Source organism: Panthera uncia, chromosome X, assembly GCF_023721935.1.
Source record: "Panthera uncia isolate 11264 chromosome X, Puncia_PCG_1.0, whole genome shotgun sequence".
NCBI lineage: Eukaryota > Metazoa > Chordata > Mammalia > Carnivora > Felidae > Panthera > Panthera uncia.
This window is the reverse complement of record NC_064817.1, coordinates 98,085,221-98,111,159: the sequence shown is the minus strand read 5'-3', so window position 1 is coordinate 98,111,159 and position 25,939 is coordinate 98,085,221. Positions and strand designations below refer to the sequence as shown.

General features: G+C 37.3%; 1 protein-coding gene across 1 annotated transcript in view; it reads left to right on the top strand.

The window, feature by feature from the left end:
• TENM1 (teneurin transmembrane protein 1) overlaps nt 1-25,939 on the top strand; it is a 777,891-nt gene that overhangs the window by 294,740 nt on the left and 457,212 nt on the right. Inside the window, exons 4-5 of the mRNA XM_049644834.1 lie at nt 2,159-2,419; nt 4,101-4,157. Coding sequence (XP_049500791.1) covers nt 2,159-2,419; nt 4,101-4,157 — 318 coding nt within the window. The remainder of the gene's footprint in view (nt 1-2,158; nt 2,420-4,100; nt 4,158-25,939) is intronic.

Genomic DNA, 25,939 nt, shown 5'->3' with positions numbered 1-25,939 from the left:
CACTTCATAGCAATTCAATTCAAGCTCTTTCTTTTCTCATTGCAAAATCTTTGGTAATGCCACAGGAAGGTTGTTCTGTCACTTCTCCCCTTTTCCTGGCTCGCACTGACTTCACAGTAATCTCGAGGAATGGAGTTTTCAAGGTGTGGCCCCTGGGCCAGTAGCATAGGTGTTACCTGGGAACTTGTTAGAAATGCAGGTTCTCCAGCCTTACTCCAGACCTGCTATCTGAAGCTGAAACTGGAGGGCAAGCACAATCAGCATTTTAACAAGCCTTCCAGGTGATTCTGAAGCATGTTGATGTTTGGGAAGCATTGGTCTAGGGGAATGAAGTTGTGAAGGCAGGCCAATATAAAATTCCTTTCCTGCAGCTTCAAGCTGACAAGTTCATTATCAGGTTGCTGCAGCAACAATTGCACAGTAGGATTGGATAATGAAACATTGTGAAATTAAGAGGCATGAATATTAACTGATGACAATATTCTAGATCACTGGGATTTATATTTGGCAAAATAGATTTTTACTTTTAGCCTTATGTCAAGGAGAGGCATGGTTTCCTGAGGTTTTATGCTTGATAGGTGGAAGCCATGCCTATTTTTAAAACATCACTCCTTCGGAATTTAGACAAATTTTTGTGGAAAAACAGAATTACTCTTACCTGCATCACAGAAATCATAAGTAACGTGCTTAGGAGTGACTTATAATATAATTGAATTATCCTAATACATTATGTATGTCCACAATATCTGTTTCATAGAGCACAGTACTGAGCACCCGATGGCTATTAAATAACCATTAAGATTTGATTTGTTAAACCCTTTTTTGGCAATTATATGTCATAAAAATCACTATTTTTAAAACATTTATTCATATTCTGCATTTTCCTTCCAGGGTATGGTCCGCCTGTCTAAATTCTAGCACTTTCTCCATTCAAAGAGTGAAATTCATTTCAGGGTTTGCATTTTATTGATATGTGCTAAGGATTAGATGCACTCAGTTAAGCTTCTTCCTGGCCAGATGACATACCCTGTCTCTGATGTCAGTCGGAGAAAATCCCATATAGTGTACAACATCCCTGGATTACCTTATCTAAGTATTACATAGACATTTCCGATGATGTATCTTGGCATGTGGTCATTTTTCATTAACTTATTAGGGACCGTTAAAGCATCCTTTCCCCTTTTTGACACCTTGCCATAATTGAATGCAAAATTGACTGTAAGACTGAATGCCTGATATTCATGCAGTGAGTGGATGGGGCTTTATTGGTGTCTAGCAGAAACCACACGCAGAAGGGTGTTTCAGGAAAAAGGGATCTGTTGCTCTCTGACATGGGCGATAGACAAATGATGCCTATCCTCTGGACCTTATTTTCCTCAACTGTAAAAAGAGAGGATTCATTACACCATCTCTACCATCCTAAACACTTTTTGGATCTAAGGCTCGAGGTAGGGGCAGGGAGAGGGAAAATCCAAACCCTGAGCACCGCTGATGCATGATACACAATTGAATATTTTTAATGAATTGGTTCAAAGAACGATTGAGTCAGAATCATTAGCATCAAGTGGGCCTCAGACTCCTTTGGAGACGATGGGAAATAATGATATTAAGTACCCAGAATTTCGGTGGCAGACTAATGCATTTTGAGAAACGTACTTTAGAGAAGTATATTTAAATGTAATGTTTTCGCCCAGATTTTTCACATTGAATTATTTACTCTTAAGTCTAATGTGTATGAAATACTTAGAAAAGCTGATAATTTTACTATTTTAAGCATAGGTGTGCTCTACAGATCATATATATTCTTCCTGGAAGCGAAATATCTCTTAAAGGACAGCTTTCTACGCGTTATACTCCTCTACACTCACTTATTTCATTACATTTTGTGCAACCTAAAATTGTAGCTATAAAGCTATTTTGGGCATGCTTTTTCCAGAGCCTTGTAAGAATCAACAGGAGCATAATTTTAAGCCACAGAAGTGCAAAATAAGCATAGAATCCTAGCTACCATAAATAAAAAGGCCAGAATTCTAACTTTGCAAAACCACATAATTACTAGCAAGGGGGGGGGGGGTGGGTGTGAGGACAGAAAGTAGAATTTTCGTGGGTATTTCTTACTGTTTCTCAACTTTTTTCTCTGAACTTTGTTTCTTCTCAGAGATGGAATTCTGTGAAACTCCTCACACTCTGTGCTCTGGCTACCAGACAGACATGCACGGCGTTTCTCGGCACGGCTACCAGCTAGAGATGGGGTCTGATGTGGACACGGAGACCGAAGGTGCTGTCTCACCTGACCACGCTCTGAGAATGTGGATAAGGGGGATGAAATCAGAGCACAGCTCCTGTCTGTCCAGCCGGGCCAACTCCGCGTTGTCCTTGACCGACACGGACCACGAGAGGAAGTCGGATGGGGAGAATGGTAATAGAACGATCTATACTGTTTAAGTAAAACCCAGAGTGAATGCAGTTTTTAGCCTTTGATTTGTTTTCCTTCCCTGTGTCTTCCTATCTTTCATTTCGTATGCGGGATAGTGGGTTCCTGTGGACAAGGCATGTACCTAAGTATCTGGCAAATAGACACATTTATTTATAATGATAGATAAAATGCTTTTTATTCCTGGTGATTCCCCCGAGGGAAATAATCTCATGCGGTCAGCAGTATTGAGCATGTCTTATTTATTACTCACCTTTTATTTCCGTCTTTATTTTCCAGTGTAATACTAGTGGTATTTATTATGGAAAGTACATTTCATGCATTTGGGCTTTATATCAATATATGAACAATGAGATGAACAACTGTATAGCAAGCATATTCTGTATGGGCTTTCTATTTTAATTCAGATTAAACTGTCAAGTGTATAGACAGATCCAAATTAACCAAGTTAGACCGAAATGATAAAAAAAAAAAAAACCAGAAGGTAAATTAATTTTTAGCCATTTGCCAGATGGCAAGTAATAGTAGCAATATCATTAAGTCTCAATTACATATTGTTTTCTTACAACTTTTAGAAGCAGAAAAGTTTTATCATTTTGATTTGTTGCATAGAGGTTAATTTATTTCTGCTCCCTGTCTCTACTGAAGAACAGAACCCTTTCATAAGAAAGCACATTAATGCTTATTAAACACACTAATCTAGGCTCTTCATCATTCTGTTTGTCTAAATTTCATAGGTCCCATCCCCATGACCACAGGCCTGCTCCGTTAGCAGTGGCTAATTAGTAATTTCTCAGGTGGCAGAGAGGTAGCCGCCAGCCCTATACCTACAGCTTTCTTCTATTCTGCCTTCTTCTTCCTGGTTCAGCCCACAGGGGACCCTGCCCACAATGATATAATCAGGAATGACCGTTTGCCTACTAGTTAGATTATCATTTCCTTAATGATAGGCCATAATGTTTTGTAATATCACCAAGTATCCTTTGGGTCTTGGTTTTTTTGTGTTTCTTGGTTTTTGTTTTTTGTTTTTGTTTTTTAGTCTAGTTTCAGGTACATATGTATATATTGCTGGCTTTGGCCAAGAGTGTAGGAGGTGAATTTTGGAAATGAGAGGAGAGCGTAGATGATCGATGTGTGCGCAGTCATATGCAAGTGAAAGAGCACTAGGATGGAAATGATGTGGCCTTGGACTGCTCTCTAAAGTTTTCTGGGCTACAGCTGTGAAACAGAAAAAATAATGACCAAATATATGTAAAAAGGGTGCTAGATGGTCTCCTGCATTGCTGAGACTTCCCGTCCTCCCTCATCTCACTCCTGACATATGAAGTTATAGCCAGTTCACTGGATTGAGACATTAAAATAAAAGAAGTTTCGCCATGGGTTTCAACCAGTTTTCTACTCCTACAAGATCCTAAGTATGGGGTTTCTTTCGGAGTGATTAAATGATTCTGGAATTATATATTGGTGATGGTTGTAGAGCTCTGTGAAAATACCAAAATCCACTGAGTTGTACACTTTATAAGAGGGTGAACATTATGGTATGTGAATCATAGTTCATTGAATCTGTTACTTAAAATATACTATTGGATGAAGGGTAGGGGTTAAAGATGGAGGATTCCCAGGTGACTTGGATAAGGATTAATTCATAAAATGTTTAATATTACAGGTTTTAAGTTCTCTCCTGTTTGTTGTGACCTGGAGGCTCAAGCTGGGTCTACTCAAGGTAAGTGTTTGCCAATATTTGACCGCAGATTATTTTGCCTGACACCCACCCCACAGAGTGGAACCCTGCCCCTCTGACAAACAACACACAGAGGTGATTAATTGACCTGTCAAAGACAAGTTCATTGGCTGCTTATTGGTTTGCTTTCCTCTGGAAAACTTCATGTATGTATGTTGGTGGTGAAGAAGAGGTGAGTCAGGAGCTGGGGAAAAGGACCATGCAGTATTTAAAGTGGGGTAGGGAAGCGTTGATTTAGCATGGGGGTGTAGATTTAAATCAAGTTGGATTGGGTTTGGCCTCATGACTTCCTACGTTATCTCTGATTTTTTGCATGGCTCTAGTCATTAATTTGAGATATTGTCATGACTTTACAGTACCTCCTAGCAAATGGCTTTGGTCCTTGCCTTCAGATGCTCTGGCTTGGGTTTAGAAGCCTGCTATAGCCATGTCATCAATTATAAATAACGCCTTCAGTGAAAGAACTGGTGTTCATTCTTCTCTGTAAACCTGTGTTTACACTGTGTCATTTTTCAGTGAGGGGACATTGGTGTCCTTTTACCTTTGTCTTCATTGTGCTCATTAGGCTTTGCCTCTTTTCCCAAGGGATACTGAAAGCAATATTTATAAATGATTTTGATGAAAATCAGACTTTTGGAGGGCACGGGGTCTGACCACAGGGCAATGACTCAAAATGGGGAGGTGGTGGGGGCAAACGATCAGAGGAAAGATACATCAGCATGAGCTTTACCAAAATGCACATTATCCTCTCCTAGCCCCATCACAAGAACTGCTTACCGAGGTGAGCCACCAGACTGTATTACTGTGCCTTATCCCATGGATGTGTTAGGGACTTTCAGAAATGAAACTGTTCAGTTTCATTTGGCCCTCAGTCTAATCAACCATCTATCTACCTTGATCGTGTAATACTGTCTACTGAGACAGAGTTGGAAGACTCAGGAGTGAAGGACATGCATCCTTTTTGTTTTCTTTTATAGGTTTATTTTCCTTACATCTTATTTTAGGAACTGGATGGGGTATCACAGAATCGGGCTGGGTTGCCAAGGAAAACCGATGATCCAGTCTGCTAAAAACTAGTCCTTATTGCAAGTCTCTGTTGGCCCAATATGGACCTCCAAGAATGATTTCAACTTTTGAGAGGCAGTAGAGCATAGTGATTAAAAGTTTGGACTGTGGAGCCAGAGAGCCTAGGTTTAAATCCCAGCTGTGTGACCTTGGGAAAGTTATATATAAAGTTTCTGTGCCCGAATTTCATCATCTATAAAAGAAGGATAATATTAACATTGACCACAAGGATTTTGTGACTATTGAATAAATTAATGTAGGTAATGATTTAGAATAGTATTTGTAACATGAAGTACAATATGAATGTTCAGCATCTCACTATTTCCAAATAACACTTTTAATATCTTTATCTCACACCATCCTCATGATCACTCTGCAAAGTAGATTCTGTTGTTATCCACATTTTACATAGGAAGAAGAGTTAAAATAGCAGTTCAGAAACCAGCTAGCTAAATTCAACTGATTATTTTCTATATATTCCTTTCCTTCCTTGGCTCAACAACTTTCTCCTGCTCAGTGTGAGTTCTGTAAGTCTTAATCTGACTCCTACTTTTCAATAAAGAGTATACAATTTAGAATCTTATTTATGACCTCCAGTATGATTTCACCAATTTGGATTCTATAAATTTTCAATCAGTGACAACCAGGACTGATCGGTCTTGAGCATTTACAAAGGTTCTCACAGAGAAGGTTTGAGTTAAGATGAGAGTATAAATGGCTTTTCTAAAAGCATATTAATTTGGAGAAATAGTTGTTTTCAGTGAATTGAACTTGATGTTTGTGTGCATATGTTGCTATTTATTTCCCATTGATCTCCATTCATGGAATGAAACCTATCAGGGCATCTATTTCATTAATCTGACTTTATTTATTTATTTATTTATTTATTTATTTATTTAATGTTTATTTGTTTTTGAGACATACAGAGACAGAGTGCAAGTGCGGGAGGGGCAGAGAGAGGGAGACCCAGAATCTGAAGTAGGCTCCAGGCTCTGAGCTGTCAGCACAGAGCCCGACGCAGGGCTCGAACCCACCAACTGTGAGATCATGACCTGAGCCGAAGTCGGACGCTTAACCGGCTGAGCCACCCAGGCGCCCCATGACGTTAGATATACCATATTTGAAATGAGTGAAATGGTGTAAAATTTTTAGGATTTATATATGTTACTGTCTCACACTCCATGCCACCCCATCCCTGTGCCTCAGTTAGTGTTGGTGACGCTTTGTTTTGTTTCTGTCTTTCTATACATTCTGATTTTTAGATTAATAATGAGGCAGTGGGCATAATATGGACCAGTTTAAGATGATTTAAGCTTCACTCCTGTACATGTGGGAGAAAAGGAAGATAGAGGAAATTGTTAATTTGGCTGAGTTACTCAACTGAGAAAGATTCTGAGACACGATTTCAAGGATGCTTTCAATTCTCTCCATCCTAGATTATGACTTGGGTTTTCTCCTTCTGGTTTCAAAATCATATCTATAAGGGCTTGGTTCTTTCATTTCATTAATTGGTGAAGCCTTTCAAAATATTTATTTTTTCTCATTTTCATAAATCCTATGTGGCTACCCTTCATTGAATTTAAGTCTCCGACATGCTATAACCTATGAAGAATTAAAATAAATCACCATACCTTTCAGCACGGAAACACTTGGACTGGGCTGCCTGAAGTGCAGGGGAGGGAGAACATCAGGTAACGGGGGGCGGGGGGGATCCGGATTTCTCAGCTTTCTCAGGCCAATCGGAACACTGTTGGAGTTTGTTCCCAATCCCTCAACTTTGTCCTTAGTAAATCCTTTGTTGTCTGTTGGTGCTTCCTGGCCTGTTTAGGAAAAATGCACATTTACTCAAGTTAGCTTCATCGTGAGGCCTGGGAGCAGGACACTTTGATATCAGTCAGACTGCTTTATTCATTTTACCCTTTCGCCACTCCCATTTCACCTACTACCTACATCTCTGTTCGTTGCTCTGAGGAAAAAAGTTAAAACTGAGAGACAATATATTTTTGTAGATCTTCTCTGATCTTACAAGCATAGAAATGCTGCAGTGGGTCAGACCTCTGATCATCTAACACACAACCCTGCCTCTGACCCATGATCCGGTGGGCATTTCCTACAAGGATTTGGCAATCCTATTTGAGCATGAACCTCAGTGATTAAGGTATCGCTCCTAATTACATCTGCCTCTACCTGAGACTGGAGGAATATGCTATATGGACAGCTAAATTTGGGCAATCAATTTCCAAGAATGTGTGTTTCACAGATGGCCTAAACGAAGCAGTTGGATTATAAAAAGTGAAGATTAAATTGCATCTCAAGAAGCTACATGGAGAGAAACAGAGAAAAAGCATTTTTAACCTGTAACTCATAGAGTATACAGATGGTCCCTGACTTACGATGGTTCGATTTACATGTTTTCGACTTCATGGTGTGAGAAGGCAGTACTCATTCAGTAGAAACTGTATTTTGAGTTTGGATTTTGATCTTTTCCTGGGGCGGCGGTACGCAGTACAATTCTCTCGCGATGCTGGGCACTGGGAACTGGAGCTCGCGGTTGGCCACGCGATCGCGAAGGTAAACCTCCGAGACACTTACACCCATTCTGTCCCCGCACGACCATTCTATTTTGCACTTTCAGTACAGTAGTCAGTAAGTTACATGAGACGTTCAACACTTTATTATAAAATAGACTTTGTTTGACATGATTTTGCCCAACAGTTGGCTAACGTGAGTGTTCTGAGCATGTTTAAGGTAGGCTAGGGTAAGCTCTGGTGTTCGGTAGGTTAGGCCGTATTGTGACATGCAGTTTCGATCTACGGTATTTTCAACTTATGGTGGATGTATCAGGACATAACCCCATTGTAAGTCGAGGAAGATCTGCAAATTGTGAAGAAATTATTTAAAGGAGTTGAAATAAATTTATTTAAATAAATAAGAATAGTATAGCTATTTATATATAAAATTATATAGCTGTTCATAAATGATATTTCTATGCAATCAATATTTATTGAGCGCCTGCTCTCTGCTGGGCTCTGTATTGGAGACTGGGCATATATGAAAGATGACCAGTGTACATTCCCCAACCTCTGAGAATTTACAGTATAGTGGGAGAGATTGGTGCCCTATTAGTTAGGGTTGTTCATTATTATTTACTACTGTTATTGCAGGTAACAGGTAACAGAAACCAACTTGAGGCGGCTTAAACAAAAAATCACATTTATTTGAAAGGGCATGAGAATGCTTCATGGGACCAGTGCAAGTGAGTGGCTCGACAGCAGGAATCAGATCAGAAGAATTGCCTGGACTTTGCCTCTTGCTTCTGAATCCAGTTCCTTCAGTCCTACCTCTGAAAGTTGACTTTCTCTAAATCTCCATTTGTAAGGCAGGCATAAAGCTTCCTATAATTCCTCAGTTTATATTTTTTTCTGTTCGGGAAAGCAGTTGCAATTAACCAGATATTTTTTAGTGCCATTTCTAAATTCCAAGGAGACAGAATAATTTTCCCAGCTTGAGTCAGCTCTCTACCACTGGTCCCATCAGCTACAACCAGGGAGTGAGGTCAGTAATACAAATGTTGCTTTGTGGTAACCCACCCATTGGATCCTTGGAGCAGTTCTCAATGCAGGGCAGTCCAAGTCAAGTGGGCATATATACCCGAAGAGGTCTGTTAGGAGAAGAAGAAGGAGCCAATTTTAATACAGTCTAGTTAGTACTGTGATAAAGATGTATGTGCAGCTTGCTACGAGAGCACAAGTGATCTGAAACCAATTATTACAGTAAAATTGGTTATATTAATGCAGTCTAAATAAATGATGTTCTCTATAGAGTGTGTGGTTAAGAACATGGTCTGTGATAGAAGATAGACTTAGGTTTGTGCCCTGGTTCTGCCATTTACCTGCTGTGTGTCCTTGAACAGGTAGCTAAAGCTCTCCAAGCCTTCATTTCCTTCTCTGTCAAGTGGAAACATTACCTGTGCAGTTGTTTGGTGTGTGAGGAGGATTAAATGAGAAAATGAATATATAGCTCTTGACAGTGTACCTGTCATATATTAAATGCCAGCAAAGTTAGTTGCTGTTGATATCTATCACTCAGAAAGTGATATTATGCAGGTATGGTGGGGTAGATGCGATCAGGCAAAGGCTCTCTTAGCAAGGATTAGCCAGTTATACACCTGACTTCTGAAACATCTTGTACCCCAGGAAACTCTAGCCTAGCAGAGTCCAGCCTACTTTCTCTTCATTTTGAACTGCGTAAAATGCTATGCACTCGTTTTACCTTAAATAACACATCCTTCTCGTAGCCAACAATCTTGTTCTGCTAAGTATAGAAGACTGTGAGGAGAAATTCAATGAAGTACTTCAGACCTGGCTGAGGGTTAACTTGTATCATTGGTTTTCTGTGTCGTGGTAGTAGCCCCTTAAGGTAGAGCTGGGGTTTCAGCTACCCAGAAGCCCTGTTGATTTCCATGAGTGTTGGGCAGCTGAGCTCCCTATATGCTGCTCAGGAACTTTACAGGTAAAGGATTATCTGATATAATCCCATAATAGTAAAAAAAAAAAAAAATCCATCAGTACTACTCCCTATTGTTCCTGCACTGCATATCACAGAAACCTGGTAATATACCACGTGCTACTAATAAACACCATAGCATCATAGCCATGTATATGTTGTTCTTACACCTGAAATTGCTTCTTTGGAACAGCAGGGGTTGTGAAAAAAAAGAGCTAGCCTAACACCTGGGTTTCTTGAATGACATGTAATAGTTACACCCAAATGAGGAGCCATTCCTTCTGATATTTGACCACGTGGGGCCATTCATGTGCACTTAATGGAGGGAATTTGTTTGTTTGTTTTACATTTCTTTCCTTTGCTTTTGTGTTTTCCCCTGGTAATGTAAGTTATACAGGACACTTCCATAGCAATGATAACAGTTCCTCGGGAACCATCTGAATGTCAAAGGAAGTGTGTGAAACAATGCAATGGCTTGGTAATAGCTTTGGCAGGAGCCCTGCCATATAACTGACATCCTAATGGCTCTGTTGGACCCATTAGGCATGTATAAGACAGTGCAGTTGACTTTGTAATGGCTCCTTTGGAGATGTTACATGATCAGAGGAAGTGTGTAAGTCATTGAGATTACTTTATATGTGGGTGAGACACTTCTGTGGTGACTGTGATACTCTTACAATTGAAAACAATTTTGATGTTATTGAAATTCAAGCCATTATAAAGTTAGATCTACCAAGCTCATGTTTTCTTTTTTTTTTTTTTGTAGGTTATTTTAACTAGTATTTTTTTTAGTATTAAAGTAATATCAGCAGATGGTATAAAAATTAAAATCATAAAAACAGGTTTAAAGTGAAAAGTCCCTCTCCCTCTTACACTTTAGGTGCCACTCTTAAGAGACGGCCAGTGTTAACATTGTATTATGTATCATTCCCCAAATGTTCTGTACATGTACAAAAGGGATAACATCCTATAGAAAGTCTAATAACTTCTTCTAGTTAATATTCTACCTTGGATATTCTCCCATATTTGTAGTATAGATCTGTCTTGCTCTTTTTAATGGTTGCATAGTATTCTGTTTCTGTATCATTTTTTATTTAATCTATTCCCTTATTTGTGGACACGTAAATTTCCAATGCTTTGTTATTAAAACCAGTGCTGCACTAAAATCTATGTACACGTCTTTTTGCACACCTGTTGAATAATTTCTTAGAAGTGGAAATGATGGGTCAAGGACATGTACATTTAGCATTTTTTATAGATATTGCTAAATTTCCCCCTTAAACAACCAATTATCTTCCTACTAATGCACCTGTTTTCCCCTATCTTTGTCAATACTGACAATGACAAAAGATTTCTTTCTTTTTGTTTAATGTTTATTTATTCTGGAGAGAGAGGGAGAGAGAGACAGAGTGCCAGCGGAGGAGGGGCAGGGAGAGAGGGAGACACAGAATCTGAAGCAGACTCCAGGCTCTGAGCTGTCAACACAGAGCCTGACACGGGGCTCAGGAACTGTGAGATCATGACCTGAGCCAAAGTCGTATGCTTAACCGACTGAGCACCCTTGACAAAAGATTTCTAATATCCAATCTGCTAGAAGAAATATGGTATCTTTTGGAGCTATTATTTTGCATTTTATTTATGAGTGAGCTTGGGCATCTTTTTATATGTTAATGGACCATTTGCATTTCTTTTGTTCTGAATTGTCTCTTGACATCCTTCTTCCATTTTTGTATTTGAATTTTTGTATTTCTTACTATTTTTCAAGAAACTTCATATATTAAGGTTAAAAATCCTTGGTGTCACATACTATGCATGCTTCTTAGTTTTTTCATTTGCCTTTTGAAATAGGTCCATAAGACGTGCCTGTGTCTGTGTGTGTGGTATAGAGCTTTATATTTTTAAGTGGTCAAATTCAATCATCTATACTTTATGACTTATGGAAGTATATATAGATAGATAGATGGTAGGTAGATAGAGATATAGTTAGTTATCAACAACGTTATAATGTCCCCAATTCTAAAAATAAGCTTTTTAAAATAAGTTATTTTAATTTTGAATTCAAATCTAAGTATCCACATACAAATAATAAATCTAAATGTACAGTATATATACATATAGTATGCATCATAGATATATTTACATGAAATCAAACTTGAATGTAAAAGAAGTTAAATATAGTATGAATAATATAGACATGAAAATAAATTAGAGTTATTTACTTAGTCTTTGTAATTGATCTTATTTTTATTATTATTTTTAGAGAGAGAGAGCATGAGTAGGGGAGAGGGGCAGAGGGAGAGAGAATCTTAAGCAGGCTCCATTCTCAGCGTGGAGCCTGATGTGGGGCTGGATCCCACAGCCCTGGGATCATGACCTGAGCCTAAATCAAGAGGCAGATGCTCAACCGACTGAGCCACCCTGGCGGCCCTGTAATTGATATATTGTTTAATCATTAACTTCTTTAGTACATTAAATAATGAGTAAGAAGCCAAAATGAGTTACTGTGCTTATAGAATTAGCTTATGAATAGATTTTTTAAGAGGTTAGACAGTGTAAGAAAAAATATGGTTGAGCATATCCTCACTAGAAATAAATGACAGTACAGGCATACCTTGTTTTGTTGTGCTTCATAGATACCACGTTTGGTACAAATTGGAGGTTTGTGGCAACCCTGCTTCGAGCAAGTCTATCAGCACCATTTTTTTCAACAGCATTGCTCACTTTGTATATCTGTGTCACGTTTTGGTGCAATATTTCAACCTTTTTCATTATTATTATATTTGCAATGGTGATCTGTAATCAGTGACATTTGATATTACTGTTGTAATTATTTGGGGGCACCACAAGCCACGGTGAACTTAATCAGATGTTGTGTCTTCTGACTGCTCCACTGAATGGCCATTATGCCATCTTTCTCCCTCTCTTCCAGCTGCCCAATTCCTCAGGATGCAACAGTATTGAAATTAGCACAATTAATAATCTACAATGGCATCTAAGTGTTCAAGTGATAGGAAGAGTATCACATCTCTCATTTAAGTCAAAAAGCAAGAAATAACTAAGCTTCGTGAGGAAGGCATGTTGAACACTGAAAGCTGAAAGCTAGGCCTCTTGCACCAGTTGGCCAAGTTGTGAATGTAAAGGAAAAGTTCTGGGAAGAAATTAAAAGTGCTACTCCAGTGAACATATAAATGATAAGAAAGCAAAACAGCCTTATTGCTGATAGGGAGAAAGTTTTAATGGTCTGGAGAAAAGATCAGACAACATTCCCTTAAGCCAAAATCTGATGCAGAGCAAGACCCTAACTCTCTTCAGTTCTGTGAAGGCTGAGAGAGGTGAGGAAGCTGAAGAAGGAAAGTCTGGAGCTAGCAGAAGTTGGGTCACGAGGTAAGGAAAGAAGCCATCTTTATAGCATAAAAGTGTAAGGTGAAGTAGTAGCAAGTGTTGATGTAGAAGCTGCAGCAGGTTGTCCAGAACATCTAGCTTAGATCGTCAGTGAAGGCAGCTGCACCAAATAGCAGATTAGCAATGTAGACAAAACAGCCTTCTGTCAGAAGAAGACAGCATCTAGGACTTTTTCATAGCTCCAGAGGAGAAGTCATTGCCTGGCTTCAAAGCTTCAGAGGACAAGCTGACTCTCTTGTTAGGTGTGAACGCAGCTGGGAAATATAAGTTGAAGCCAATGTTCATTGTTAACTATACCTTGTTTTTGGATACTAACATTTCTAGTATTTCTCTACCATAAAAATGTTACAATAGACATCTTTGTGATCAAACCTTTGGTCTGGTTCTGATTCCTTCCTTACAATAGATGTCTACAAAGAAAATAACTGGGTTCAATAATGTTTACATTAAGGCCCAAGATATGTATGAAATTATTTCTGAATTCATACCCCCATTAACAAAGCATGAAAGTGGCAATTTCATTTTTCCCTCACTTATACTAGATGATTTACTTTAAAAGATTTTTTGCTAATTATTCATTGAAAGTTAAAAAAAATGAAATTATGTATTTTATATTACATGTCACTTACTGATGCTGGAATTGAACCTTTTATCATCTCCTTTTTTTTTTTCTAATGACATTCCTCATTTGTTAGTTGAACTGATTTTTCAAATTATATGTCATTAGAAATCTAGAACTAAATACATATAAATCTAAGTCATTTCATGGGGGGCAATAAAATAGATAATCCAGAATAGAGGAGAAGATAAACATAAGCATGTCATAATAACTATAGATAAAGAGGAAGTTGAAAGACTCTTAAGAAACTACTTTGTGCACCTCTTTGAAGATACACTTGAAAACCTGGGTGGAGTGGATAATTTTATAGGAAAAATACAAATGCCCAAAACTGGCCTTGGATGATAAAGAAAATCTAAACTTTCTAATTTATATAGAAATAAAATTACCAAAGAACTGCTCAAACCAAAAAAAGTAGCAGAAATAGTTTCATAGGCAAAATCTGCCAATCTTTTAAGAAACATATCATTTCAGTGCTCCTTAAGTATTTTCAGAGCGTAACAAAAGTGAAAGCTTCCAAATCTTTAAAATTTTTTTGGAAACAAGAAAAGATTTGAGATCTAAAGCAGAGAAAGAAATCACAAAATAAATCTACAAACCAATTGTACTTATGAATATTTGAGGTAAACTTCTTTTTAAAAAATTTTTTAATGTTTATTTATTTTTGAGAGAGAGGAGAGCAAGCAGGGGAGGGGCAGAGAGAGGGGGAGACACAGAATCTGAAGCAGGCTCCAGGTTCTGAGCACAGACCCCGATGCGGGGCTCGAACTCACGAACCACGAGATCATGGCCTGACCCAAAGTCGGTTGCTTACTCGACTGAGCCACCCAGGTGCCCCTTGATGCAAACTTCTTAAATAAAATACTGGCAAACAAGGTCCAGCAATAGAGTAATAGTGCAGTTCACACTAGGAATGCAAGGATGGTTTAATAATAGGAAATCTGTTACTCTAATTTACTATATGAATAGATAAACCATATGAAAAATTGCTTAGATGCTAAAAAGGCATTTGATAAAATCCAGAGTTGTATTTAACAAACACATAGTAGTTACTCGCTGCAGACAGTGTTCTAACTATTTTACAGATATTAATGGATTTATTTCTCACAACCAATCCATGACTTAGGTACTAATAATATCCCCATTTACATACATAGAAACCAAGGCACAATGAAGATAAATAAAGTCATTTAGCTAGTAAGTGGTAAAGCCAAACTTCAAACCCAGGCAATCTGATTCCAAACCCTGGAATTTAACCACTATACTATACTGCTGATCATCAATTTTTGATATTCTTATTTAAATATATGTACATATTTATGTAAAACTCATGTCCTTTTTCTTAAGTTTATTTCTTTTTTTAAGTTTATTTATTTATTTTGAGAGAGACAGAGACTGCAGGAGGGGCAGAGAGAGAGAGAGAATCCCAAGCGGGCTCTGCTCAGCACACAGCCCAATGTGTTGCCTGATCCCGCAGTAGCAAATTCACAACCTGAGCCAATATCAAGAGCTGGACGCTTAAAAGACTGAGCCACCCAGGGACCCCTAAAACTAATTTCTTAGATACAATTCTGTGGCATTTAATATTATAATTACTACATTGTAATTATATATGATATATCTATAATTATGTACTATAGTATAATTATAAACAATTATAATATATAATATATACAATAATTATATATAATTAAATATACCAACAAACATAATAATATAATTATAATTTGAAACATATATATATATAATTCTGTAGCATGATGTCATGTAAAATCACAAAACCCCATTTTATTCTAAGTGAGGAAGCCCTACAAAACAAGGATGTCCACTTTCACCAACTACTTTAAACCTATTATGAAGATCGCAACTGTCACCATCAGAAAAGAGAGAGAAATGAGGAGTACAATTAGAAGCAAAGAAGTAAATTATTATTTGCAGGTTATATAATCGTATGCCTACAAAAATCTAAGAAAAGGAAACAGTAAATTAATACAAATAATAAGAATTAAGTCAACTAATTTGGTACAGCTTTAGCACACCAGACTAATAGTTTTTCTCCATACAAACCACAATTAGAAAATATAGTTGAATAAATTGTTAGTTTTACAATGCAATGGTGACAATCAAAATGCCTAGGAACAAACTAGTAAAAAGAGCCAGACACACACACACACTCACACACACACACACACACACGCACACACACACACACGCACACACACGCACATGCACACACACACTACAATGCTATTGAGGAATGTAGAAGAAAACAAAAATGGAAAGCTTTACCCTGTTCTTGGATGGTAAGTCTCAGCATATAAAATTCTCCCTAAATTAATCTGTAATTCTAACATGCCTCCAATAAAAGTATCAATTGACCTTAGGGCGCCTGGGTGGCTCAGTTGGTTAAGCGTCCGACTTCAACTCAGGTCACGATCTCGCAGTCCGTGAGTTCGAGCCCCGCATCGGGCTCTGGGCTGACGGCTCAGAGCCTGGAGCCTGCTTCCGATTCTGTGTCTCCCTCTCTCTCTGCCCCTCCCCCGTTCATGCTCTGTCTCTCTCTGTCTCAAAAATAAATAAATGTTAAAAAAAATTAAAAAAAAATATCAATTGACCTTGTAATAACACTGACTTACTGGCTCTAATGTTCAAATGGAGAAAAAACAAACATGTGAGAACACTCTGAAAATATTTGGGGAAAAAACCATAATGTTGTGATAGTAAGTTTGCCAGTTAGTAAAATATATTTAAGTTCATTTTAACTGTACCAGGATGGTGCTAGTATACAACAAACAAAGTGTTAGAATGGAAGAGGAAACCCAGAAATGGACCCAAATATGGATAGGAATATAGAACATGATAATGATGGCATGTCAGATCGGTAGGGAAAACGGGAGTTCTTTAAAAAAAAAATGTGTTAGAGTAATTGGGTAGCTATCTGCAAAACAATAATATTGGTTCTCTACCTCACTCCCTACACCAAAATAAATTCTAGATGAATTAAAATTTAAAGGTGGAAATAACTACTAGAAGGAAATATGGGAGAATGTTTTTCCTGACCTTGGAATAGGAGAAGCTTTTCTAGATATGGCACACAAAAACAGAAGCCACAAACAAAAGTGTTGCCATGCTATATTTGTGGCATCCAGAGGCAAAGGGTTAATTTTGTCTTTTATCAATGAAAAAAAAGCCCCAACAATAAAATGGAAAACAATTGATAGAGGCTATAGAATAGGAAATGAGAATGGTTCTTGAACATATAAAAATGTTAACCTCACTCCTAAGGGGAATGCAGAATAGAGCTATAAGTTATCATTTATCACCTCTATCACATTGGTAATAATAAAAATTTGATAATATACTTTGTTGATAAATGTGTATGAAATGTTGGTTATAGGAGTATAAATAGATATAGTCTCCATGAAAGGAAATTTGGCAAAATCTAACAAAAGTCTATCTCCTTTGACTCAGCAGTTTCACTTTGCAGAGTTTATCCTGCAGATACTGAATGAGTATGCAGTGATCTGTAAGAGGATGTTCACAGTAGTGTTGTTCGAAATATCAAAAAATCGAGGATATCAATGAAAATGTTCATCAGCAGGAGGCTCCTTGAATAATTTATGGTACATTCATGCAATGGAATACTCTACAGCCTTCCAAAGAAGGAGGTAAACATGATCAGAGGAGAAGTGGAATGGTTTAGGAAGAATTACGTAGGGGCATTTCAACTCTATTGACACCATATTTATTTGTATATATATTGATTTATTTGTAGCATTTTTTTTCTTAAACTAAGTGGAGGGGGTATATGACTGTGTATAATGTTGCTCTTTATACCCTTTTATAGATATCTTAAATAATTTTAATAAATTTAACACGAACAAAATGAGCGAAATCTGTGTGTAACTACATAGAATAGTCTTTAACATACATCATTAAACAGAAGCCACAGAGTTTGTATCATTGTGTATAGCAGTGGCTTTTTTGTTTGTGTCTCAGAGTAAGACATAACTTTTTACATTGTGACCCAGTTCATAATGAATATGTAAATAAAAATAAAAATTAGCAACAAAAATTTCACAAGACAGTGCCTACCCTTACTATGAATCACATACGCTGATATTTTGTATTCCATCTTATTCCCATGTCTTTGTAATGTTAATTGTGATCCAGTATATTTATTTCATAACCCACTAATAGGTCACAGCCTCCAGTTAAAAAACTGATGTCCACCGCGTTACACTTGACCTGTAGTTTTTAACGGAGCTACATATATGTATGCTTGTATATACATAGAATTTCTCTGGGGGTATTCACAATAAATGGATAATTCTGACTGCATTTATGGAAGGGAACTAGAAGACTATGGGGCGGGGGTGGGAGAGATTTGTTTTCCTACGTGCTCTTTTGTACCTTTAGAACTTTGTACTATGTGTTATTAAAATTTTTAATTTAACATAATGAAAAACTAAATAAAATGAAAATGATAGAAAGAAAGGAATCCAAGTCACTTGCTTTCTAGATCACTTTTTTTTAAATTTTAGAGAGAGAGAACATGTGAGTAGGGGAGAGGGGCAAAGGGAGAGAGAGAGAGAAAATCCCAAGCAGGCTCCACACTTAGCATGGAGCCCAATGTGGGGCCCAATCTCACGAACCATGAAATCACAACCTGAGCCGAAATCAAGAGTTGGACGCTCAACCAACTGAGCCACCGAGGCACCCCTAGACCACTTTTTAAGATAACCAATAATTGCTGTTTACGAGCTCTTTCCAGTGTTTTAAAAGAAATGAAAAAAAAAAAAAAAAAACCCTTCCCTATAAGCACAAGATTATAAAATGTTCCCTTTATGGCAATCCCCAGATTTAGCTTTTGATTTATGTCTATAACACAGCTTTTTTGGTGTGCTTTGTAGAAACAAAGGAAGAAACAAATACATTAGACTGAGGGTAATATTTTGTTTTTTATATTACTATTAGATCACCTGATCATTCTCATTGTCAATGTGAAATTCAAGTTGTATATGTGGAAGAGGCACACTCTTGTTTACTTGAAGAAGTTATGTTTGTAGTTCAAGTTTCTGTCTTAAACACGGGAAGCAAGTCATGGAAGTATTGTTAATCCAGTGGACCAGCAGTTTTGTTTCAAAGTTGTCTGACACACTTAGCACTTCTAAAACAAAAAGACAGCTGCAGATTTCACACCTTTCATGTGATATAAACCATGCTATTTTCCTTTGAGATCAAAAACATGTATTTGCCATTTAACAATTTCAGTAGTGTACACATAATTGTGTTTCTATGAACAAATGGATATTACGCTACGTGCTTGACTTTAAATAGCATTTCCTTATTCACCAAAGTCCATATTTTTGACTTTTTGTTTTCAATTTTATGGCCACTATCATTTGAAAATTTGTACTTAAAGAATTTTCATTCATTTTGATGTTTGTAAGTGCAAAACGAGTTTATTTAAGAAAGCTGATTTTTTTTAAACATCTCATTTTTGAGAGTGAGAGAGACAGAGTGTGAGTGGGGGAGGGTCAGAGAGAGTGGGAGACACAGAGTCAGAAGCAGGCTCCAGATTCTGAGCTGTCAGCACAGAGCCTGAAGTGGCAGTGGGGCTAGAACCCACTGACCGCAAGATCATGACCTGAAGTCGGAAGCTTAACGGACTAAGCCACCCAGGCACCCCTACTGATCTTTTTTTTTTTCAAATTTTTATTTCAATTCTAGTTAGTTAACATATGGTTCAATTTTGATTTCAGGAGTAGAATCTAGTGATTCATCACTTACATACAATACCCAGTGCTCATCATAACAAGTGCCCTGATCCTGTATTTTCATTGTTCCTTGGCAAGTTCGTATTTGCTGAAATAATTCTGCAGCTAGAGCAATTGTGTGGCCTGCATAAGTCTTGTGTGCAAAGGCTTAATAACTTTTACTGTGAGAAAATTGGCCATCTTGCGAAATAATCCAAACTGTTATCTTCTACCACATGTCTTATAACCTGGGTTGCCACTGCTAAACAAGGACCAAAACAGAAGAAATATAAAACTAGGGAGTATCCCATACCCTGCTGTATTTGTGCGTTCGCTCGGCTTCCTTCACATGGCTTCAGCATGGCTTACCATGCTTAGTTTTACTCTTATCTCAGTGGTCACTTCTTCTCTATCTGATTTGCTGATTCTTTCTCTTCTTTCTGACCCTTTAATGTTGGAGAATTCCCAGTGTTGTCTTTGTCCTAGAACCTTCATTTACACTCACTCCCTCAGGGATCACATACAATCTTGAGGCTTAAAATGCTATCTAATACGCCAAAGAGTTCCAAATTTGTATCTCAGCCGAGACTGGTCTTCCAACATCCAACTTCAACTACCTACTTGATAATTTCACTTGGATTTCACTTGTCCAAAACTGCCCCCCGATCTTCCCTCTACCCCGGACTTGCTCCACTTGCAGACTAGCCCATTTCAGTTGATGGAAACTCCATTCTGCCACTTGCTGAGGCCAAAAACCTTGGGGTCGTCCTGAAAGCTCTCTTGCTTTCATACCTTATATCTGCTCTATCAGCAAACACTGTTCCTTTACTACCAACTCCAGTGCTACCGCCTTTGTCCAAGCCACCATCATCTGTCACCTGGGCTAATTCAGCAGCTTCCAACACTTCTCTGCTTCACAGAATGATCATTTTAAAATGTAAGTCAAGTGTACTAAAAATATTGCAAGGGCTTCTCATCTCACAGAGTAAAGTACTTACAATGGTCAAAATGCCCCCCATGATCTAGCTTTCTCTCTGGCCTCCCCTCCTTCTGCATTTCCCCCTGTTAGCTGCGTTCTAGCTCACACTGATGTCTTCGTCAATCTTCAGAAAAACCCCAAAAAACAAAAAAACCCAAAACCCACCAAAACAAATCAAAAAAGCAAAAAACCCTTGTCAATACACATCTGCCTTAGGGACTTTGTTCTAGCTGATTCCTGCCTGTGCTTGGAACTGTCTTCTTTCAGCTGTCACATATTTAACTCTCACACCTCCTGAAACCTTTGTTCAGCTATCTCCTCCTCACTTAGGCCTATTCAGACCCATATAATACTGCAACTTTCACCCCCAACCCCAAACTCCCAGTACCTTTTTACCTGCTCAACCTCTTCTTTCTTTTCATAGCATATATCATCTTCTATATAATTTACCCATGTATGGTGATTATTGTTTATTCTCTGTTGCCCCCATCAGAATTTTAATTTCCACAAGGGCTGGGATCCTTGTCTGTTTTGTGCACTGAACTCTTTAAAGCTCATATAATAGTTTTCAACACTTAGTAGGCATTCAACAAGTATTTTTGAATGAATAAATAAGTATAGATATGTGATTCTTGGTATATACATTTTGGCGGTGTCTTTACACAGAACTGAATAACCATTTTTAATTGATTGTAACCATTATTTTTTTGCACAATTGGTTTTTTTAAGGCTTTGTTTATATGTGTGAACCAATTTGGTTTCTGAATGAGTTGGTCAATCAGCTCAATAAAGTCAGTAGTTTTAAAACTCCTGCATTAGTAGTTGAATCAGTCAGACCTATTTTCTGGTTTCCTGGATTCATTCCGTTTCAGTTTGTGATGGCTGTACTGGCTTTTATAGGTAGAATATTCAGACAAACTTGTGCATGGAAAAACAGCTGCAACTGATATGCCAAATCAATTCATGTAGACATAACCATATCCAGTCACAATTAGACTACAAGTCAAATGAGTATTATAGGAAAACTTTATAGTCAGCATAGTTGGTTTCAGACTAAGAAGTAAGAAATACCAATTGATTGTCTATAAATAAATAAATAAATAAATAAAGTACATACATTATCTTCTTGAGTGATTTATGAAAATAAGCAAATCAATCAAAATTGTCAAATAAGTTGATTCATTTAAGACATTGCCTAAATTGATATGCTATCTGACTGAATTGCCTAGTAATTTCGGTAGAAACTATTGAACCTTTTGTTTATGAAGACACAACCATATTTTAGCAAATACTGCTACAATTGATTTTTTTTTTAAAAAGCATTGCAATTGGAATTGATCAATCAATCCAGTCAAAATTGTCAAGAAATGTGAGTCTATAGGACAGTCAAGTCTAATGTGAAACTAGGATAAGAAAGTATGTTAAAGTGTCCCACATTATGTCAGTTTTGAGAAAATGCCTGCAAAAGTTGAAAAAAGAGTGGGAAACAAAAGTTCAAACATTTTAGCTTTGAACGAGTCATAATACCATCAGCTCATGACATTTTGACCAATCCTCCCAGACTTACTGGTGTCACAACAATGCCACAGCTGATATTGAGAGACCTCAGGAAGGCAAAACAAGACAGAGCAGCACAAAACAACCACAGGGGTGCCTGGGTGGCTCAGTTGGTTGAACGCCCGACTCTTGATTTCAGCTCAGGTCATCATCTCACGGTTCGTGGGATAGAGCCCTGCGGCAGGCTCTGTGCTGACAGTGCGGAGCCTGCTTGGGATTCTCTCCCTTTCTCTCTGTCCCCCCCCCCCCCAACTCATGTGTACCCTTGTTCTCTCTCTATCTCTCTCTCTCTTAACAAATACATACATACATACATACATACATACATACATACATTAAGATAAAACAACCGCAAAATGGAAAGGAAGCAGGCAATAGTAGCTCCATGAATTAAGTACTTGATGTATTCTTTTAATTCACCTTGAACGTATGTGCAGAATTTATTTTAACCTTTGGCTGCTTTTGTGTTAGTGCCAGACCTATAAGATACTTTCTGTTGATTTGTATAACTTGTATGGGGAGCAGTAAGGATTTGGAAAGTAATCTTTTCCCTCGAGTAAAGTTTTGTCCATAAGCTCTGTCATTTATCCATCAAACTAATACTGTCATTTTTCTCAGCTTCAGCCACAAGAAGGATTATCGAGACGTTTTTGTTTTACTTCTGGTTTCTAAGCAGCTACCTAGACTAGGTAGAACTTTTTGTTATCATGTTCTCCTAAGAACCATAATTTTATAAAAAGAAATTAGCCCAAAGAAAATCTCAGCAGAAAAGTGGTTTTCTCTTATAATAGTTTGCCTCCAACATAGATGCTGGTCTTTACTCACAAGAACTAGAGAGAATAATTTGGACATATTTTCTTGTACCTTATACCTTGGGCCTGGGAGACTTAAAATAAAGAAATATCTTGCTTTCTAAGAAGTTAGGTTTCAGTTGTTCCAGATTGAATTAGTGTAAATAAAATAGAAAGAAGAGCCCTAGCAAATCAATACTGCATTGGTAGTAAACTGGAAAATACTGACAAATTATCCTTTTAGGCCTTAGCGAGGTTTAATCTAAACATCGTTTTCTCCTGACAGTATGAGAGAGAAGAGGGTAATTTATTACCCAGGCCTGATATGGATGAGAAAAGACTGCTGCTTGTTCTTCACTGTTCTGGCTCTTTCCTTCTCCATGCCGGTTCAATGTTTGTTTTGCTCCAGAAAATCATTCTCCAATAATATGTTTATAGGTCTTATAACTTGACTGTGTAGAGCTGCTGCTTTCTCCTGGTACATCTGAGGACTTGCTAGCTTGTTTAAGAATGTAGATTTTTTTATGGCTCTGTTGGAAGCTCCGGTTTCTTTTATTACATTCACGAAGCGTGTTCCTAAAGGACTGTATGCAAATCATTTCCTAGTTTTACCTGCTGGATGCGATAAAGTCATCTTAGAAAATCTGGTCACATTATAATGCAAATAACTACCATTCCCCCCAGTTTATGATCTGCAGAACGGGGGATTTTTGCTTCTTGCATTTATTGAAGGTGGGCCCTGTTTCCAGTGCAATTAAAACTTGCCACCCATTAACAGGAAAGAGGAAATTTGCGGGTTTGAAAGAAAAAATATTTAGTGTTGTTTCTGTCTGATTTCTTGCAGTGTTTGTTTCATCCTATAACTCTTGTTCTATGTGATAGGTGTAAAGTACAAATATGCAAAATCTGTGGCAGAAAAATTAGGTCAGCAATTTGCTCATCGTTTTCTGTTAAATAAATTAGTCGTGTTAAATGTCACATTTTCCAACATGGATATGATAAAATAACATTTTTAATTAACCCAAGAGGGATATGGACATAAGAAAACCAAGTACTTTCTCCAGACAGGATCATTTCTCAAGTACTGCATTATGAACAATATTTAAATTACTGGTTATATTTATCCCACGTATTTTGCAAAACTGAAAGTCTTACTATATTAATGTTACACCTCCATGGCTATTATGAGCATAATAAAGAAATGTGCCTCAAACTTTTTATACATTTTGGGGATTGTATACATATTTAAATAGTAATAGATGTTTTCTTACATAATGTGCCCCATACCAAATTGAAGCCTTCATATGCTTAATTACTCATCTAGACTCCAGAAATATTTAAATTCCCAGGTGCCTCTCGCCAAAAGATTAAACAATTAAGTTAGAAATGGTGAACTTATACAAGGAGGAATTTTAGTAAGAAACTCAGTTAAATTTAGTTTTGTGGGTTCAGAAGGGAAATAAATTTCTTCTGGAAAACATTTTCTGAAAGAGAAAAATGTGTTAGGGATATATGATTGGACTATTAAATATAAATGTTGCAATCTTAATCATCTGCAGACCAAGCCACTGTGACAAGATTTCCCTACATAATTAGCAGCATGCTGCATATGCCAGTGAGTTAAAAAGAGAAGAGGATCAATTTGATGCCTTAAACATAATTGCCATGAATGAATTGGCTCTACTTCAGACATTGTATGAAACATTACCATTTTGTGAGACTTTTTAAGTTATTAAACATTTTAGAATTCCCTTTGCAAACATGGCACCTGTTACAGGAGAGATTTGGGAGATGTGGGGAGAGAGATGATTGAAAATAAATGTGGTCACAGGCCTTCTATTTAGCAGCTTGCTTACTTAGACCTAATGGTGCTGATAAAAGTAATTCTGGTGGCATTATTAACCTAGCTTTATACTACTAGGCCAATTGACCAGAATAAGATCAATACTTTTTTCCAATTGTCAAGACGGCCAATCACCTTGGTTTTGATTGGATCACAGCATGGTTGATCCAATTCATTAGTTAGGATTACTGAAATAAACCACACTTGGAAAAACTCTAATGCAAGTTAGTGGGCAAGTGCCAAATAGTGGAACAGTTCTATAAGAGTGAGCTCATCAAATGATTTCTGTAAGTCATTATTTTTGTCCAGAATTGATTCAATGAATAAAGTCATTTGAAGGGTCTGGAAGATACAACTAAGAAAAAAATGCTTTTTAAAATTTAAATTGAAAACGTTTGTTAACATTTATTAAAGTCTATTTCAACACTAGGATTTAATTATTCAATAAGCATTTGTCAAGCACCCACCATGTATAAATGACTGGAGACCCAGAAAGGAATAATTAAGACATTTTCCATGATCTTGGGAAGTTCACTATCACTGGGGAGGGTTGGGGAGTAAACAACTAATTATGCTGTGATGTGGTAAGTTTTATAAGAAATATATATGCAAAATACATGCAGTGAAAGCAAAAAGAATGAAATAACAAACTGGGGAAATCTGGGAGTGCTTCACATCGAAGGTGATGTTTGAAGTATGAATACAAACTTACCAGGCAGAAAATAAAAGGGAAGGACATTTCAGGCAAAGCAAACAGAATGTCCACAAACAAAGAGGCATTAAAGGGCCTGGCATATTCTAGAAATTGCAAGAAATAGAATCTGGCTATGTGATAGCATGCTAACGGAGACAGATAAAATGTGATACATCAAGATAATTTGGAGCCAGTTTGCAAGAGCCTCATAAGTTATGCTGAAGAGTTTAGATATTTTTCTTGTGAAAATGTGGAGCCACCAACTTAATTGTCAGTGTCATAAGATGGGTACTTTAGAAATACAACCCTTATGTCATTACAGAATAAGGATTGGAATTCATTCACTAATTCAACAATTTATTGAACACTTACTATTTGTTCAGCAAGTGGTGGAGATAAAAACGACCAATAAATCACAGCCCCTGCCTAGAAAACTCAGACTGGTAGAAAAACATATATGAAAAACAATGAAAATTCAATACAATATATCCTATATTATACTATGCCCCAAATACAATGAGAACATAGAGGAAAGAGTGCCTAAGTTAT